Here is a 16,318-nt window from a genome sequence, read left to right as displayed (position 1 = left end):
CATTAGTGTACATCACTAATGTTTTATTCAAATAGAGCAGCAAAACAGTCACAGAACTTCTCCTTTTTTATTTATTCTGGACATTCTTTTTTTTCAGCTTCTGTGAAAAGCTTGGACTCATTATGTACAATGCGCATGAAAGGTGTCAGTAACTGTAGGAAGCCTGTTTAGGAACATCAAGTTATTGAAAAAGACTGCTTATTGTTTTTTGTTGATCAAAAAATCTTCCACTTTCCTCTGCCGGACCAAACTGTCAAATTGTGGGAGATCTGATCATTGTCCGTGGTGCTTAATCCGCTTGTAGGCTATATTTGCCCGTTTGTTTACCTTTCACGTGGCAAAGCATATCAATAGCAATGGTAGGCTATAGCTATATGTACACATTACCAGTAAAAAGTTTGGACACGCCTACTCATTCAAGGCTTTTTAATTTTACTATTTTCTACATGTAGAATAATAGAAGACCTCAAAACTATGAAATAACACATACAGTGAGGCAAAAAAGTATTTAGTCAGCCACCAATTGTGCAAGTTCTCCCACTTAAAAAGATGAGAGAGGCCTGTAATTGTCATCATAGGTACACTTCAACTATGACAGACAAAATGAGAAAAAAGAATCCAGAAAATCACATTGTAGGATTTTTAATGAATTTATTAGCAAATTATGGTGGAAAATAAGTATTTGGTCAATAACAAAAGTTTCTCAATACTTTGTTATATACCCTTTGTTGGCAATGCCACAGGTCAAACGTTTTCTGTAAGTCTTCACAAGGTTTTCACACACTGTTGCTGGTATTTTGGCCCATTCCTCCATGCAGATCTCCTCTAGAGCAGTGATGTTTTGGGGCTGTCGCTGGGCAACACGGACTTTCAACTCCCTCCAAAGATTTTCTATGGGGTTGAGATCTGGAGACTGGCTAGGCCACTCCAGGACCTTGAAATGCTTCTTACGAAGCCACTCCTTCGTTGCCCGGGCAGTGTGTTTGGGATCATTGTCATGCTGAAAGACCCAGCCATGTTTCATCTTCAATGCCCTTGCTGATGGAAGGAGGTTTTCACTCAAAATCTCACGATACATGGCTCCATTCATTCTTTCCTTTACACGGATCAGTCGTCCTGGTCCCTTTGCAGAAAAACAGCCCCAAAGCATGATGTTTCCACCCCCATGCTTCACAGTAGGTATGGTGTTCTTTGGATGCAACTCAGCATTCTTTGTCCTTCAAACATGACGAGTTGAGTTTTTACCAAAAAGTTCTATTTTGGTTTCATCTGACATTCTCCCAATCCTCTTCTGGATCATCCAAATGCTCTCTAGCAAACTTCAGACAGGCCTGGACATGTACTGGCTTAAGCAGGGGGACACGTCTGGCACTGCAGGATTTGAGTTGCTGGCGGCGTAGTGTGTTACTGATGGTAGGCTTTGTTACTTTGGTCCCAGCTCTCTGCAGGTCATTCACTAGGTCCCCCCGTGTGGTTCTGGGATTTTTGCTCACCGTTCTTGTGATCATTTTGACCCCACGGGGTGAGATCTTGCGTGGAGCCCCAGATCGAGGGAGATTATCAGTGGTCTTGTATGTCTTCCATTTCCTAATAATTGCTCCCACAGTTGATTTCTTCAAACCAAGCTGCTTACCTATTGCAGATTCAGTCTTCCCAGCCTGGTGCAGGTCTACAATTTTGTTTCTGGTGTCCTTTGACAACTCTTTGGTCTTGGCCATAGTGGAATTTGGAGTATGACTGTTTGATGTTGTGGACAGGTGTCTTTTATACTGATAACAAGTTCAAACAGGTGCCATTAATACAGGTAACGAGTGGAGGACAGAGGAGCCTCTTAAAGAAGAAGATACAGGTCTGTGAGAGCCAGAAATCTTGCTTGTTTGTAGGTGACCAAATACTTATTTTCCACCATAATTTGCAAATAAATTCATAAAAATCCTACAATGTGATTTTCTGGATTCTTTTTCTCATTTTGTCCGTCATAGTTGACGTGTACCTATGAAGAAAATTACAGGCCTCTCTCATCTTTTTAAGTGGGAGAACTTGCACAATTGGAGGCTGACTAAATACTTTTTTGCCCCACTGTATGGAATCATGTAGTAACCAAAAAAGTGTTAAACAAGTCAAAATATATTTGAGATTCTTCAAAGTAGCCACCCTTTGCCTTGATGACAGCTTTGCACACTCTTGGCATTCTCTCAACCAGCTTCATGAAGAATGCTTTTCCAACAGTCTTGAGGGGGTTTCCACATATGCTGAGCACTTGTTCGCTGCTTTTCATTCACTCTGTTGTTCAACTCATCCCAAACCATCTCAATTGGGTTGAGGTCGGGTGATTGTGGAGGCCAGGTCATCTGATGCAGCACTCCATCACTCTCCTTCTTGGTCAAATAGCCCTTACACAGCCTGAAGGTGTATTGGGTCATTGTCATTTTGAAAAATAAATGATAGTCCCACTAAGCGCAAACCAGATGGGATGGCGTATCGCTGCAGAATGCTGTGGTAGCCATGCTGGTTAAGTTTGCCTTGAATTCTAAATAAATCACAGACAGTCACCCGCAAAGCACACCATCACAACCAACTGCTCCATGTCAAATTTTAACTCATCAGACCAAAGGACAGATTTACAATGTAGAAAATAGTCAAACAATTAAGAAAAAGCCTTGAATGAGTAGGTGTGTCCAAACTTTTGACTGGTACTGTGTATTTGGGAGCAGTATAATGATGAGTGGACATTCCCACTTTCTCCTTATAGTTGATCTTCTTCCAGCTCCTATGAAAAGTTTGGATGTGGGTAAAACCCTCCATAGTCTACGTCGTCTTAGGTCTAATATCATATGCCCACGTGGAACAATTATGGTGCCTGTAACTGTATTTAGACAGCCTATTTAAAACAAGTTGTTATTTTTTGTTAAAAAAATGTTTTATTAGAATTATTCACTGTCTTTTTAGGTCTCATCAATAATGAATTTAATATTGATTGTTGACAATGTTTGGCATGTCCATGGCTCAGACATAATGCATTTTACAGTAGGCCTATTTCAGTGTAAATCCATTTTGAAGCCGTGCAATTTCTTAGAACAATGTGGACTGCAAATATGCTCAACATATTTAGCAAATATGGGATAGGCCTACATTTGTTTTTTTTGTTTCTGTAGGCTATTTAACAAACTAGGCTATAACAGACTAACACTCAAATTGGAGTTGTGAAAACACAATACATAAAATCCTTTATATACACAACTTGAAGCAACCACATATTTAGCCATGGAGCACATTCCGGTTGGCCAGTGAGGGATCAAGCCTAGACACACCCACAACTTACTTATTAATCAAAACCCAGCCCTTTCGCGACACCGTCAGCTACTGCGCCCATAATTCTGGTTGTGAAAATAGCTAAAGTATTTCAGACACACCCCTGACCCAACCACCAGCGCTACGATTTACCATTATGTTAGGTTCGTTAAAATAGAGCCCTGTGTGTGCAATCTACCTCTCCTCTGGGCTGTCCACGTGGAAGGTGCGCTCTATGACAGTGGTCCATTGCAGGCAGCGGATGATGAATGTGTTGGGCTTAGGACGCTCTGTTTTCATCAGCTGACATTCTGCTGGTCATAAGGAAGAAGAAAGAGAGAGGGAGAGAAAGACAGGAAGCGAGCGAGAGATATGTCATGCGGTCAACTGAAACATCAGGGATGCATAGAGTGTAGTGCAAGGCTAGAACAAAAATGTGGAACCTCGGAGGAACTCGAGGACCAGAGTTGAGAAACACTGCACAATTATTTGGTTAAATTTTGTGGTTAGGGCAGAGTGTCATAGGTTTGCCTTACGTGCTACTGAGAAGTTATTGAGTGGCGTCTCCAGTTGGTCGATGTCTTGCGGTCGCTCCTTGTACCCGATGAACGTACCGTCGCTCTTCAGCAAGAAATACCTGGGTCTCCAAGTCTTTATGTACTCTCCTGAGAGAGCAAGAGAGAGAGAGAGAGACACAGAGAGTGAGCAAGACGGAGAGTGCATATCACATCAGAAAGGACAATACTCTGTCAACCTTGGTCAGTGCAATCCTAAACCTAGCCCAGTCTGAAGAGCATTAACAACACAGCGCTATCGCTAACCCTAGGGTGAGCTAGTAATGATAGAACTTTGGACAAGCGTGTGAGAGACAGATTCTCTCACAGTCTGGTTGACCGCAAACTGAGGCCTTTCTCCTGGTGGTTTCAGAGAAAACGGAACTTCTCTTATTAGGCCTTTTCCTTCTCCTTTTTATGCATTTGTATTATGGCTTGTTTACCTCCTCTTTACACATTATGGTGTGTGTTGCCAGCCTGTACTGTACCTTTAAGACAGGCAGCTATTAAACACGGGGTCTCACCCAGTTTTTTTATTTTTATAACTGTGGCTAGAGGTACTTCTGGTAATCAACAACCAGATTCTAGAAAACAGGAAGTGACACACTAACAGCATGGGTAAACACCACAGTTAGAAAAGAACAAACCCCAATCAGGTCTAATGTCAGTGCTGCTGCTGCTGACTCATTTGTTAACCGCTCAAAGAGGTGCGATGAGATCAGAATCCTCGGAAAACAGTTTTATTTTCACACGCACACACTGCAATGGCATGCCTAATGAATAAAGCAGCGGAGTGTATGCATGCTACCGAGCCTGTGCATATTTTCGTGTGTGCATGCGAGTGGCATGGACCGGATGGTGTTTTCTCATAGCCAACAGCTGCAGGCGCACAGGATGCTCCTGGGGCAAAGAGTGAGCTAATGAACAAGCTGTTAACTTATAAAGTTAATCCATCTCTGTCTATTAAGTGTTGTTGCATGGTGCCTGTCTAGACTCACACAGCAATGCCACTCATCTCCAACCCATTTCTTTACAAACAGCACATAAGCCTGAAAACATGTTTGAAGGTACATGTTTTAAGTGGGTGAGCCTATGATAATGTACTGTGCTGTAAGTACCTGTGCAATGTGCTGCTAAATAGATACTCTAAGGACAGTGATTTCTAGTGACAGAACTGGACAGGTGAAAGCAATCCATCCATACACCTCCACCCTAATGCTAGATCGGTACAGTTGGGGTAAAGGAGGGAAGGCGAGGAAGACGCAGTAGAAAATTGAGATGCACACTAATAATGCATAAATGATAGAAAGCTACCCAGGCAGGCAGGAAGTTCAGTTTATTGGGATCCTCATTAGCTACTGCACATGCAGCAACTACTCATCCTGGGGTCCACAAATCGTACAAATACATGACAAAGTACAGAACAGTAATAGACAAGAACATCATAAGAGTGTACATTAAATTCTAAATAAATAAGAGTTATATATAGGAAAGACCACAAGAAAAAAAAAGAAAAAAAACTGTTGACAGTGTACAAAATATTAGGAACACCTGCTCTTTCCATGACAATATCACCTGTTAAATCCACTTCAATTTGTGTAGATGAAGGGGAGGAGACAGGTTAAAGAAGGATTTGTAAGCATTTAGACAATGGAGACATGGATTGTGTATGTTTTCTATTCAGAGGGTGAATGGGAAAGACAAAAGATTTAAGTGCCTTTGAACAGGGTAGTAGGTGCCAGGCGCACCAGTATGAGTGCGTCAAGAACTGAAACGCTGCTGGGTTTCTCACGATCAACAGTTACCCGTCTGTATCAAGAACGGTCCACCACCCAAAGGACATGCAGCCAACTTGACAACTGGGGCACACATTGGAGTCAACATGGGCCCGCATCCCTGTGGAATGCTTTCGACACCTTGTAGAGTCCATGCCCCGACGAATTCAAATCAAACTCTATTTGTTACATGCACCGAATACAACAAGTGTAGACCTTACCTTGAAATGCTTACTTACAAGCCATTAACCAACAGTGCAGTTCAAGAAGAGTTAAGAAAATATTTACCAAATAAACTAAAGTAAAAAATTATCAAAAGTAACACAATAACAAGGCTATATAGAGGGGGTATCGGTACCGAGTCAGTGTGTGGGGGTAGAGGTTAGAGGTAATTGAGGTTGTTCTAAGGGCAAACGGGGGTGCAACTCAATAATAAGGTGTTTGTAATGTTTTGTACACTGTATATACATATTCAGTACAGTTAAATTAGATCTTTAGAAAGAGGAGAGGCTCTAAGATAAACATATTGTATCTGTTTTTAAAGTTAAACTTTCTTTTTGCCTGAGTAACCTGTGGTGGCAGGACATTCCATGATGACATGGCTCTATACATAACTGAGCGATGCATTAAATCGGTTTTTGGTTTGGGTACAGTGAAGAAACCCATAGTGGCATGTCTGGTGGGGTAGGTACAGTATGTCTGTTTGAAGTGTATGCAAATAGATTATGCATGTGATTAGGCATTTTCAACACACAAATACATCTTAAAAAATAGAGAAGTAGTCAGTCTTTCATGGTTGAGAAATTGACTATCATGCATGTATTATTATTTATTTATTTGGGGGGCTAGATCAGCTTTAATATTGGAGATCAATGTAATTGTCTGCATCATTTCTAATCCTACAAATATTTTATTTTTATATATACAGAGAAGATGGGAGAACCTTCCAGAAGGACAACCATCTCTGCAGCACTCCACCAATTAGGCCTTTATGCTAGAGTGGCCAGACGGAAGCCACTCCTCAGTAAAAAGGCACATGACAGCATGCTTGGAGTTTGCCAAAAGGCACCTAAAGACTCTCAGACCATGAGAAACAAGATTCTTTGGTCTAATGAAACCAAGATTGAACTCTTTGGCCTGAATGCCAAGCGTCACGTCTGGAGGAAACATGGCACCATCCCTACAGTGAAGCATGGTGGAGGTAGCATCAGACTGTGGGGATGTTTTTCAGCGGCAGGGACTGGGAGACTAGTCAGGATTGAGGCAAAGATGAACAGAGCAAAGTACAGAGATCCTTGATGAAAACCTGCTCTCAGACTGGGGCGAAGGTTCACCTTCCAACAGGACAACGACCTGACACTGTACATATCTGATGTTAGAGAAGCTTCCATTAAAGAATACTGAGTTATATTGGATAAGTAACTCTCCAACCATGTGATGACAGGTGATCTAAAGCCATAGTTTTTTTAATAACAAATGAGGATCAATAACAAACGGAACACTGAAATCTAGCAATACAGCTCCAACTATCATCTTATTATCCATTTATTTTGGTCAATCATCAGTCATCTGAATCAATGCAGTACAAGTTAGGTGCCCTTCCCTATATGCATGCTGAGCGTCTGTAGTTAGCATTGTATTTGTTCTAACACAACACTCTCCAACAGTTTACTATGAACAGGCAGCTGTTACAGCCAGCAAAGGGTGCTTTACCATTTTTAGGTAGAAAATGTTCTGTTTGCATCAGAGACCTTATCTAACATCACACACATATTCTCCAGATACTGACAATTTGTACTTGGTGGCCTATAGCAGCACCCTAAAATAAGAGGCTTCAGGAGTAGCAGGTGAATCTGCATCACAGCACTTCTACTTCATTTGTCATGAGATCCTCTCTGAGCTTTACAGGAATATGGCTCTGAATATATACAGCAACACCTCCCCCCTAGACATTCCTGTCTTTTCAATATACACTGAACAAAAATATAAAAACGCAACATGTAAAGTATTGGTCCCATGTTTCATGAGCTGAAATAAAAGTTCCCAGAAATGTTCCATACGCACAAAAAGCTTATTTCTCTAATTTTGTGCAGAAATGTGTTTACATCCCTGTTAGTGAGCATTTCTCCTTTGCCATGATAATCCATCCACCTGCCAGATGTGGCATATCAAGAAGCTGATTAAACAGCATCATCATTACACAGATGCACCTTGTGCTGGGGACAATAAAAGGCCACTCTAAAATGTGCAGTTTTGTCACACAACACAATGCCAGAGATGTCTCAAGTTGAGGGAGTGTACAATTGGCATGCTGACTGCAGGAACGTCCAGCAGAACTGTTGCCAGATAATTGAATGTTAATTTCTCTACCATAAGCCGCCTCCAACGTTTTAGAGAATTTGGCACAACCGAAGAATTTCTGCACAAACTGTAAGAAACTGTCTCAGGGAAGCTCACCTGCGTGCTCATTGTACTCACTAGGGTCTTGACCTGACTGCAGTTCGGCGTCTTAACCGACTTCAGTGGGGCAAATGCTCACCTCCACTGGCACTGTGGAGAAGTGTGATCTTCACGGATGAATCCCAGGTTTCAACTTTATCGGGCAGATGGCATCGTGTGGGCGAGCGGTTTGCTGATGTGAATGTTGTGAACAGAGTGCAACCATGGTGGCGGTGGGGTGATGGTATGGGCAGGCATAAGCTAAGGACAACCAACACAATTGCATTTTATCGATGGCCATTTGAATGCGCACAGAGATATCATGATGAGATCCTGAGGCCCATTCATCCACCACCATCACCTCATGTTTCAGCATGATAATGCATGGCCCCATATCCCAAGGATCTGTACACAATTCCTGGAAGCTGAAAATGTCCCAGTTCTTACATGGCCTGCATACTCACCAGACATGTCACACATTGAGGATGTTTGCGATGCTCTGGATCGACATGTACGACAGCGTGTTCCAGGTCCCGCCAATATCCCAAAACATTCCACAGGCCACAATCAACAGCCTGATCAACTCTATGTGAAGGAGATGTGTCGCGCTGCATGAGGCAAATGGTGGTCACACCAGATACTGACTGGTTTTCTAATCCAAGCCCCTACCTTTTTTCTTTTTCTTCAAGGTATCTGTGACCAACATATGAATATCTGTATTCCCAGTCATGTAAAATCCATAGATTAGGGCCTAATGAATTTATTTCAATTGACTGGTTTCCTTATATGAACTGTAACTCAGTACAATCTTTGAAATTATTGTATGTTGCATTTATATTTTCATTCAGTATATGTTATATCCTTGTATTTCTACTGCTGTATCAAAGCTGCTGTCAGCCTCAGAAATGGCTAATATATTAATATTATCTTAGATTAGCAAATTACTCATCTCATGAGGCTGGATATATTTATATGAGCTAACTTTAACCCTTTCCGGGGTAGCTTATATAAAACTGAACTCAATGATAAATGGGATGTATTTCTAATAATTCTATTTATGATAATAACAAACGGAATTAATTGATTTTTGAGGAGATTATGTTCAGCAGATGCCTGGTTTAGCTCGGCTGCAGCACGTTGCTCTATTCTTGGTTCCACTTCTGGACTATTGGTCCCTTCTGATTGGGGTGTTGTCCTGTAAGCATGGGGGTAGTGGGGTAACGTCCAATCTGGATGGGGTCCGATGGTGCAGGGTGGAGCTGGCCGCTCTGGATGGGGTCCGATGGTGCAGGGTGGAGCTGGCTGCTCTGGATGGGGCCCGATGGTGCAGGGTGGTGTTGGCCGCTCTGGATGGGGTCCGATGGTGTAGGGTGGAGCTGGCCGCTCCGGATGGGGACCGATGGTGCAGGGTGGAGCTGGCCGCTCTGGATGGGGACCGATGGTGCAGGGTGGAGCTGGCTGCTCTGGATGGGGCCCGATGGTGCAGGGTGGTGTTGGCCGCTCTGGATGGGGCCCGTTGGTGCAGGGTGGAGCTGGCTGCTCTGGATGGGGTCCGATGGTGCAGGGTGGAGCTGGCCGCTCTGGGTGGGGCCCGATGGTGCAGGGTGGTGGTGGTTTCTCTTGGTGGGGCCCGATGCTGCAGGGTGGTGCTGGTTTCTCTGGGTGGGGCCCGATGGTGCAGGGTGGTGCTTGTTTCTCTTGGTGGGGCCCAATGCTGCAGGGTGGTGCTGGTTTCTCTGGGTGGGGCTTGATGGTGCAGGGTGGTGCTTGTTTCTCTTGGTGGGACCCGATGCTGCAGGGTGGTGCTTGTTTCTCTTGGTGGGACCCGATGGTGCAAGGTGGTGCTTGTTTCTCTTGGTGGGGCCCGATGCTGCAGGGTGGTGCTGGTTTCTCTGGGTGGGGGCTGGTGGTCTTGATCTTGGAGGATGTATGGCAAAGTTCCTCTTATTTTTGGTTTTTGCTTTGTCCCAGAGCAGTTTATTTCAGTTTTCTAGCAAACACCTTGACACCCTGTTTGATCAAGTGTACTAGGTTGTACATCAGCTGGGGGTGAATGTCACAGTGGTTCGCTAGGTAAACATTGTCAAAGAGAGCACAGCCTATAGCCAGCTCAGCATTGTTGCTCTGAATAATGTGGAAGGGCACATCTCCACGTAACAACAGGGTGGACACAGTGATTTTGTGTTAGGAAATCCATCTGCAACTCTGGCTGCCACTTGCTGCATTGCAGGATCTACATGTCTTCTCATTTCTATCAAATCATTAGTAGCTGTGTGAATTTTATTACGTTTGACCCCATTTAATGTGTTGCTTGACAGACGGACATGCCAGTAGTGCTGAACTTTTAGTGCTTTTTAAGGTCGGTTCGGTTTCAGTTCGATTATTAAAAAACCAATCACGGTTTCCGCATTTTTTTTTAACATTAAATTAATAATGAAATAATTAAATTAAAATGATTAGTGCTTTTTCATGGAAATAACAAAGCCAAAAATAGTGAAATTACTATTAAATAAAATATATTTCAATTGTGTATATTACTTAGTTTTATTTGATGACTTTATAATTTTTAATTCCTTAAAGTAATCATCTCATCTCTGCTCAGGCACTAGCAGCTAGCCAACCAACCATCTAACATCATCTCTGTTCTCCCCATACGATACTGTCTTTAGTCATCCTATTTAGCTAGGCTAGCCTGCCTAAGTACGCTGCAGAATGGTCTGACAATCATTTTACTATAAATTATTTTACTACTATAAGTCATCCTTTAATGAACTCTCTATCCCTTCCTCTCATTGTTGTGTTGTCTACATTCCTCTCATGTGCCGGCGTATGTGGTGTGTGTGTGTGTGTGTATCTAACCTAACGTAGCAGCCGTAAAAGTGTATCCATCTGTGTCCAAGCCAGAAAAGAACAGGCGCAATGGATTATGGTTAGTGTAGTTAATTGCCACGTTTATTTGCTGAACTTGGTTGAATATTTGCTCAAGTAAAACAACTCCCTTCGGCCCAGTGTCCCACATAGTTCTTGACTTAATTTATCTCGTGAATGATTTGATTTCTCTCCAGAGAAATGGCGCGTTGGGCTCACAAAAAAACCTAAATGGAGCTCAAGTAATTAATCAGACAATTGGCTGTTTAATATACGGAAAAAACATTTGGTTAATCAATAAGCACTACATGCCAGGGAAAAGCAGTTTCTCTGAGAAATGTGTCATTGGAGTCACAAAATAAAAGCCATAGGGTGCTCTGACTGCGTGCTGCTGTTGTGGGCTGTGGTGTCTGGAGTGATGTTCTTTGGAGTGCAGTGGGGTGGTGACCACAGGTGGCCTTTCCTTGTCTTCCTCTCTCCTGAGGGTCCCAGCATGTCTCCACTGGCACTGGGATGTGAGGATCTAAGGGAGGTCTGGTCAGACCCATCTGACGAGGAGAATGTGAGGAGTTGCACTGGGTCTGGTTACTGACCTCTTGTGCTGAGTGTGTGAATTCTGGGAGGTTCACTATGAGAAGCTGTGGTACTGCTGATGAGGGGATGTGAGGGTGTGGCAGTGAGGGTTGTGGTAGGGCCCAGTTTTTCTCTTATATGGTGGATGGCGCAATAGCAATTCTATGACAGCTAACATAAGTCAACAGTGGCTGAGCATGGTGTTGTAGTGACAGGGAAGATAAGAGATACCAGTGCAGTCTGGGATAGGAGGAGGATGTGGTTTCAAAGGAACTGTGTGGCTTATAATAAGAATCCACTTCCTCCTGTACCTCCCCCACACATACACACTCGGAAACACACACACACACACACTCGCTCTGATACACGCCCACTCGGGGACACACCCACACACACACAAAGGCCTAATCTAATTCAGCTCAGCCTACAGTGTGGTAACCAGGCCCCTCGAATAGGCAGTTTCTTCTAAAAGAGGCAAACACTGTACACTATTGTGTTGTATGCATGTGGATAGATACAACAGAAGCAACTCAAACTAAGTACCGCCACCTTTATTGGGGGAGCAATCATCCATGTATATATATATATATATATAACTGTGAAAAGAGTATGGCATGCAAATAGCTTGTGAGCAGAATGAATGCGAGGGTAGACAGTTCCTGTCTATACTTTGAGATAGACAAGTGGGTCAAAACATCAGTCAGATGTCATACCTGTCTCTGACCTCTTCCATTCAAGCACAAGCACAGACGACAGAGTGCTCCAGTAGTCTTCTGGTCAGCGGTCCCATTTGCAAGCAACTATGAACCTTATGCTAGGCCTTGGTAACAACAATGTGGTACAGTAAGTGCTGTGTGTGTCCCTTTGATAACTCAGCACTTATTTCTCATCCATATGTAAGTTTTAAGAGGAGACACCACCACCAGTATATCTCTGCCTTGCAGCCACTCCTCAATATGCCTCACCTGACCCCGTACTGTGCTCAACCACACTGGGTCTGAGGAGGCTTTTGGTAAGGAAGGTACTGGTTAGCCTGGCTGACACATGACCACCCTCCCCCCACCCTACAAATCCTCTGCACCTACTGTAACTGCCAATCTCCACAGACTGATCCCGGTGTACCCGTCTCCTCTGCAACGTTTGCGAACGGAATGCTTTGATCAGGCAAGAGTGGCACACCATCGCAAGCCACATAGCCGCAGGCTAAAGGGTGTGGCTACTTTGCCATATCAGGAACCAACCAGCTGCCAGGACACTAAACAGTATTTAGGCTGAGGCTGGGATTTAAGAATAAGCCTTTCCAGTTGTGAATCTTGAGTCGAGGAGTCACCTCCAAACCACATTTTTCTCCTACCCCGTGTATGACTCATTTGCTTGGAATCAGAGGACTCCTAGCCATGCTGAGATATTGGCAACAAAAAAGGGAAAGGTAGATGTGTTCCAGGGAGTCCAGATGTTTTCCTCGGAGCAGGCTTTTCCAATGGTTGACTAACACCTTGGTTGGAGCCCCTGCCGTGTTTCAATGTGAAGAGTCCCATGGAGGTCGCCCTAGCATCCATCCGTGTTTCAATGTGAAGGGTCCCATGGAGGTCGCCCTAGCATCCATCCGTGTTTCAATGTGAAGAGTCCCATGGAGGTCGCCCTAGCATCCATCCGTGTTTCAATGTGAAGGGTCCCATGGAGGTCGCCCTAGCATCCATCCGTGTTTCAATGTGAAGAGTCCCATGGAGGTCGCCCTAGCATCCATCCGTGTTTCAATGTGAAGAGTCCCATGGAGGTCGCCCTAGCATCCATCCGTGTTTCAATGTGAAGAGTCCCATGGAGGTCGCCCTAGCATCCATCCGTGTTTCAATGTGAAGGGTCCCATGGAGGTCGCCCTAGCATCCATCCGTGTTTCAATGTGAAGAGTCCCATGGAGGTCGCCCTAGCATCCATCCGTGTTTCAATGTGAAGGGTCCCATGGAGGTCGCCCTAGCATCCATCCGTGTTTCAATGTGAAGGGTCCCATGGAGGTCGCCCTAGCATCCATCCGTGTTTCAATGTGAAGAGTCCCATGGAGGTCGCCCTAGCATCCATCCGTGTTTCAATGTGAAGAGTCCCATGGAGGTCGCCCTAGCATCCATCCGTGTTTCAATGTGAAGAGTCCCATGGAGGTCGCCCTAGCATCCATCCGTGTTTCAATGTGAAGGGTCCCATGGAGGTCGCCCTAGCATCCATCCGTGTTTCAATGTGAAGAGTCCCATGGAGGTCGCCCTAGCATCCATCCGTGTTTCAATGTGAAGAGTCCCATGGAGGTCGCCCTAGCATCCATCCTTGTTTCAATGTGAAGGGTCCCATGGAGGTCGCCCTAGCATCCATCCGTGTTTCAATGTGAAGAGTCCCATGGAGGTCGCCCTAGCATCCATCCGTGTTTCAATGTGAAGAGTCCCATGGAGGTCGCCCTAGCATCCATCCGTGTTTCAATGTGAAGAGTCCCATGGAGGTCGCCCTAGCATCCATCCGTGTTTCAATGTGAAGGGTCCCATGGAGGTCGCCCTAGCATCCATCCGTGTTTCAATGTGAAGGGTCCCATGGAGGTCGCCCTAGCATCCATCCGTGGCTTTTGATTATCCCTGGAATAGTGGGAAAGTCCAAACTCGGTCGGCAGTGATGGAACCAATGCCCTTCAATATTCACTTAAACCCAACTAGTTGACTCACTTGAAAGCAAGAAACCTGGCATAATCGGGTCATTCAGGCTACATTTATATACCTTGCTTCCATTACATACAAACCAGTTCAGCATATTGTCAACCATACAGAGGAGACATGATGCACATTGGCATGTTTAAATTAGGTGGCTGGTATACAGCGCTTGAATGAGCATGACCCTCCTAAACTAAAGTTGTTGTATAAAGTTTGAGAGTGACAGGTGGGAAAAGCATGAGCATTTTAAAAATGCACCCTGAGCTGAAAGAGCCTGACAGCACCACCCTGCAGCCTTCATGGTTTCCCATGGGTGATGTCACCATGGCCACATCGAGAGAGAAAAAAACATCTCCCCCCAAATCCCTTGTGGGCAAAACAGGCTCGCCGCCACACTAAGCGGCACAAATCCAGCATCGGCTGCCTTCCTTTTGAACAGGGCCCAGAGCCATTCCGGGTGGTGTCTGTCTGCATAGCTGAACTGGGATGACCCCCAAACTCCTAGACACGGCGCTACACTGTCCGACTGTCCGAGGCTGGAGGGAGGGAGGATTCTCCCGTAATAACCCATTGGCCTTGCAAACTCCTCGACCGTCCAACTTCCACAGAGTGTGTAGGAGTCTTACTGCTGCTGTCGCCCTCCACCACACCCTTATCCCTGCTCCATTGCAGAAAGTTAAGTTGCGCCTCTGTGATTGAAAAGGGTTTTGTACACAACCCAATAACAGAATTCACTCAGAAATATCCAGTGTAGGCAATTAGAGGATTTCATATGTGAAAACAAACATAAGTGGCTGAAACCATCGTTTGTCATTGTCAGTCATTCTCTGAACTCCTTCATTTTGCAATCCGTTCTTCCCCGTGGCTACAGCTGTGTCGAGGTGAGGCGGCATGCGCTGGCGACAGTTCAGTCATACAGTGGGGGGGTGTCATCCTCTTTGTTTATAGAACACAGAAAGGGTCAAAGGTGAAGCAGGTGCAAGTGGAAAACATGCACGAGGTTTGGCTTGGGTCACAGCAGAGACCCAGAGTTCAACCTACACACAGACTAACCCAAAACAATAGAAAAGGTTGAAAAACAACCCTTTGAAGTTAATAGTGCATTTCTATCCAGAAAAGGGCAAATATTTTGTTTCACCCACCTAAGTCCTGATATAACCTCTACTAGTGTGTGTACACTAACAGGTTTGTTATGATAATGTATTCACAGGCCTTAGGTGTTGGGAACAAACATTTTATAGACCATGAACATTCGTAGGGGCCATTAAATACTTCAGAGCAGTAAACATTCTTATAGACCGTAAACAATATTGAGGACCATAAACATTGCATCACTTGCATTGTAGACCTGGTTATCTATGAATGGAGCTGAAACAACAGGAAGCAATCTCAGAAATCTGTGATACTGGGATGACTTTATCTGTCCATTTAGGTCAAAAGACAACAGGTTGGCTAATTGAAAAGGATGCAAAAATAACCAGAAAAATCTACAAAGAAATCTACATTTATTTCATATCAAAACAGAGGAAGAATCAATGGAAGATTGTGTGATTTCCAAAGCCTTAGGTAAGAGGGTGGGGGAGATGTAGGGACTATGTATTTACCTCGTTTGTGAAGCCATCCCTCCTTCACAATGACTACTTCGCCCATGGTGGTCTGCGGAGGAATGGGGGTAAGGGGGAGGTTCTGTCCACTGAGGGAGTCCCACAGAAGGAGAAGACACTCTGGTCCCCTTCACTCAAATCAGAAGGGTCTAGTGCTGGGGAAGGTTTCAGCCAGCACTGGTTACCTATTGGAGTAAGACAAAGAGACAGGCTGGATTTGAACTAGTACACCCTATTACACATTCTTCAATGCTGCAAATATTAACACACCACAGGCAGTGATAAAGCGACATTAAGAGACAAAGAAACAAGGACTTCAAATGGCAATCAGTTATTATTCCAGAAAAACAGCTCAAGTCATTTACTATACAGTTACAAAGCAATTACTAAATCACTATGTAACAAAATACAATGTTAGAGTAATTACAGTTTTTCTACACATGAATAAGGACAAATTCATGTAGTGTTGCTATTTCTATCTGTATTTTCTGTAGCGTTGCACCCTACTGAACCAGTGTCTGGTATTTGTT

At 44.2% G+C, this 16,318-nt stretch overlaps 1 protein-coding gene across 2 annotated transcripts in view; it reads right to left on the bottom strand.

Moving 5' to 3' along the window:
- The window catches only part of LOC106571474 (RAC-alpha serine/threonine-protein kinase), a 37,571-nt gene that overhangs the window by 8,521 nt on the left and 12,732 nt on the right, over window positions 1–16,318 (bottom strand). Inside the window, exons 2-4 of one of the 2 annotated variants that reach the window (XM_014144624.2) lie at window positions 15,789–15,973; window positions 3,828–3,956; window positions 3,491–3,605 (exon numbers count right to left, since the gene is read on the bottom strand). In XM_014144624.2, the coding sequence (XP_014000099.1) occupies window positions 3,491–3,605; window positions 3,828–3,956; window positions 15,789–15,834 (290 nt within the window). In that variant the 5' untranslated portion in view covers window positions 15,835–15,973. The remainder of the gene's footprint in view (window positions 1–3,490; window positions 3,606–3,827; window positions 3,957–15,788; window positions 15,974–16,318) is intronic. The other variant, XM_014144625.2, reaches the window with a different exon arrangement.

This window comes from Salmo salar, chromosome ssa15 (genome assembly GCF_905237065.1).
Source record: "Salmo salar chromosome ssa15, Ssal_v3.1, whole genome shotgun sequence".
NCBI lineage: Eukaryota > Metazoa > Chordata > Actinopteri > Salmoniformes > Salmonidae > Salmo > Salmo salar.
This window is presented reverse-complemented; position numbering and strand designations above follow the sequence as displayed.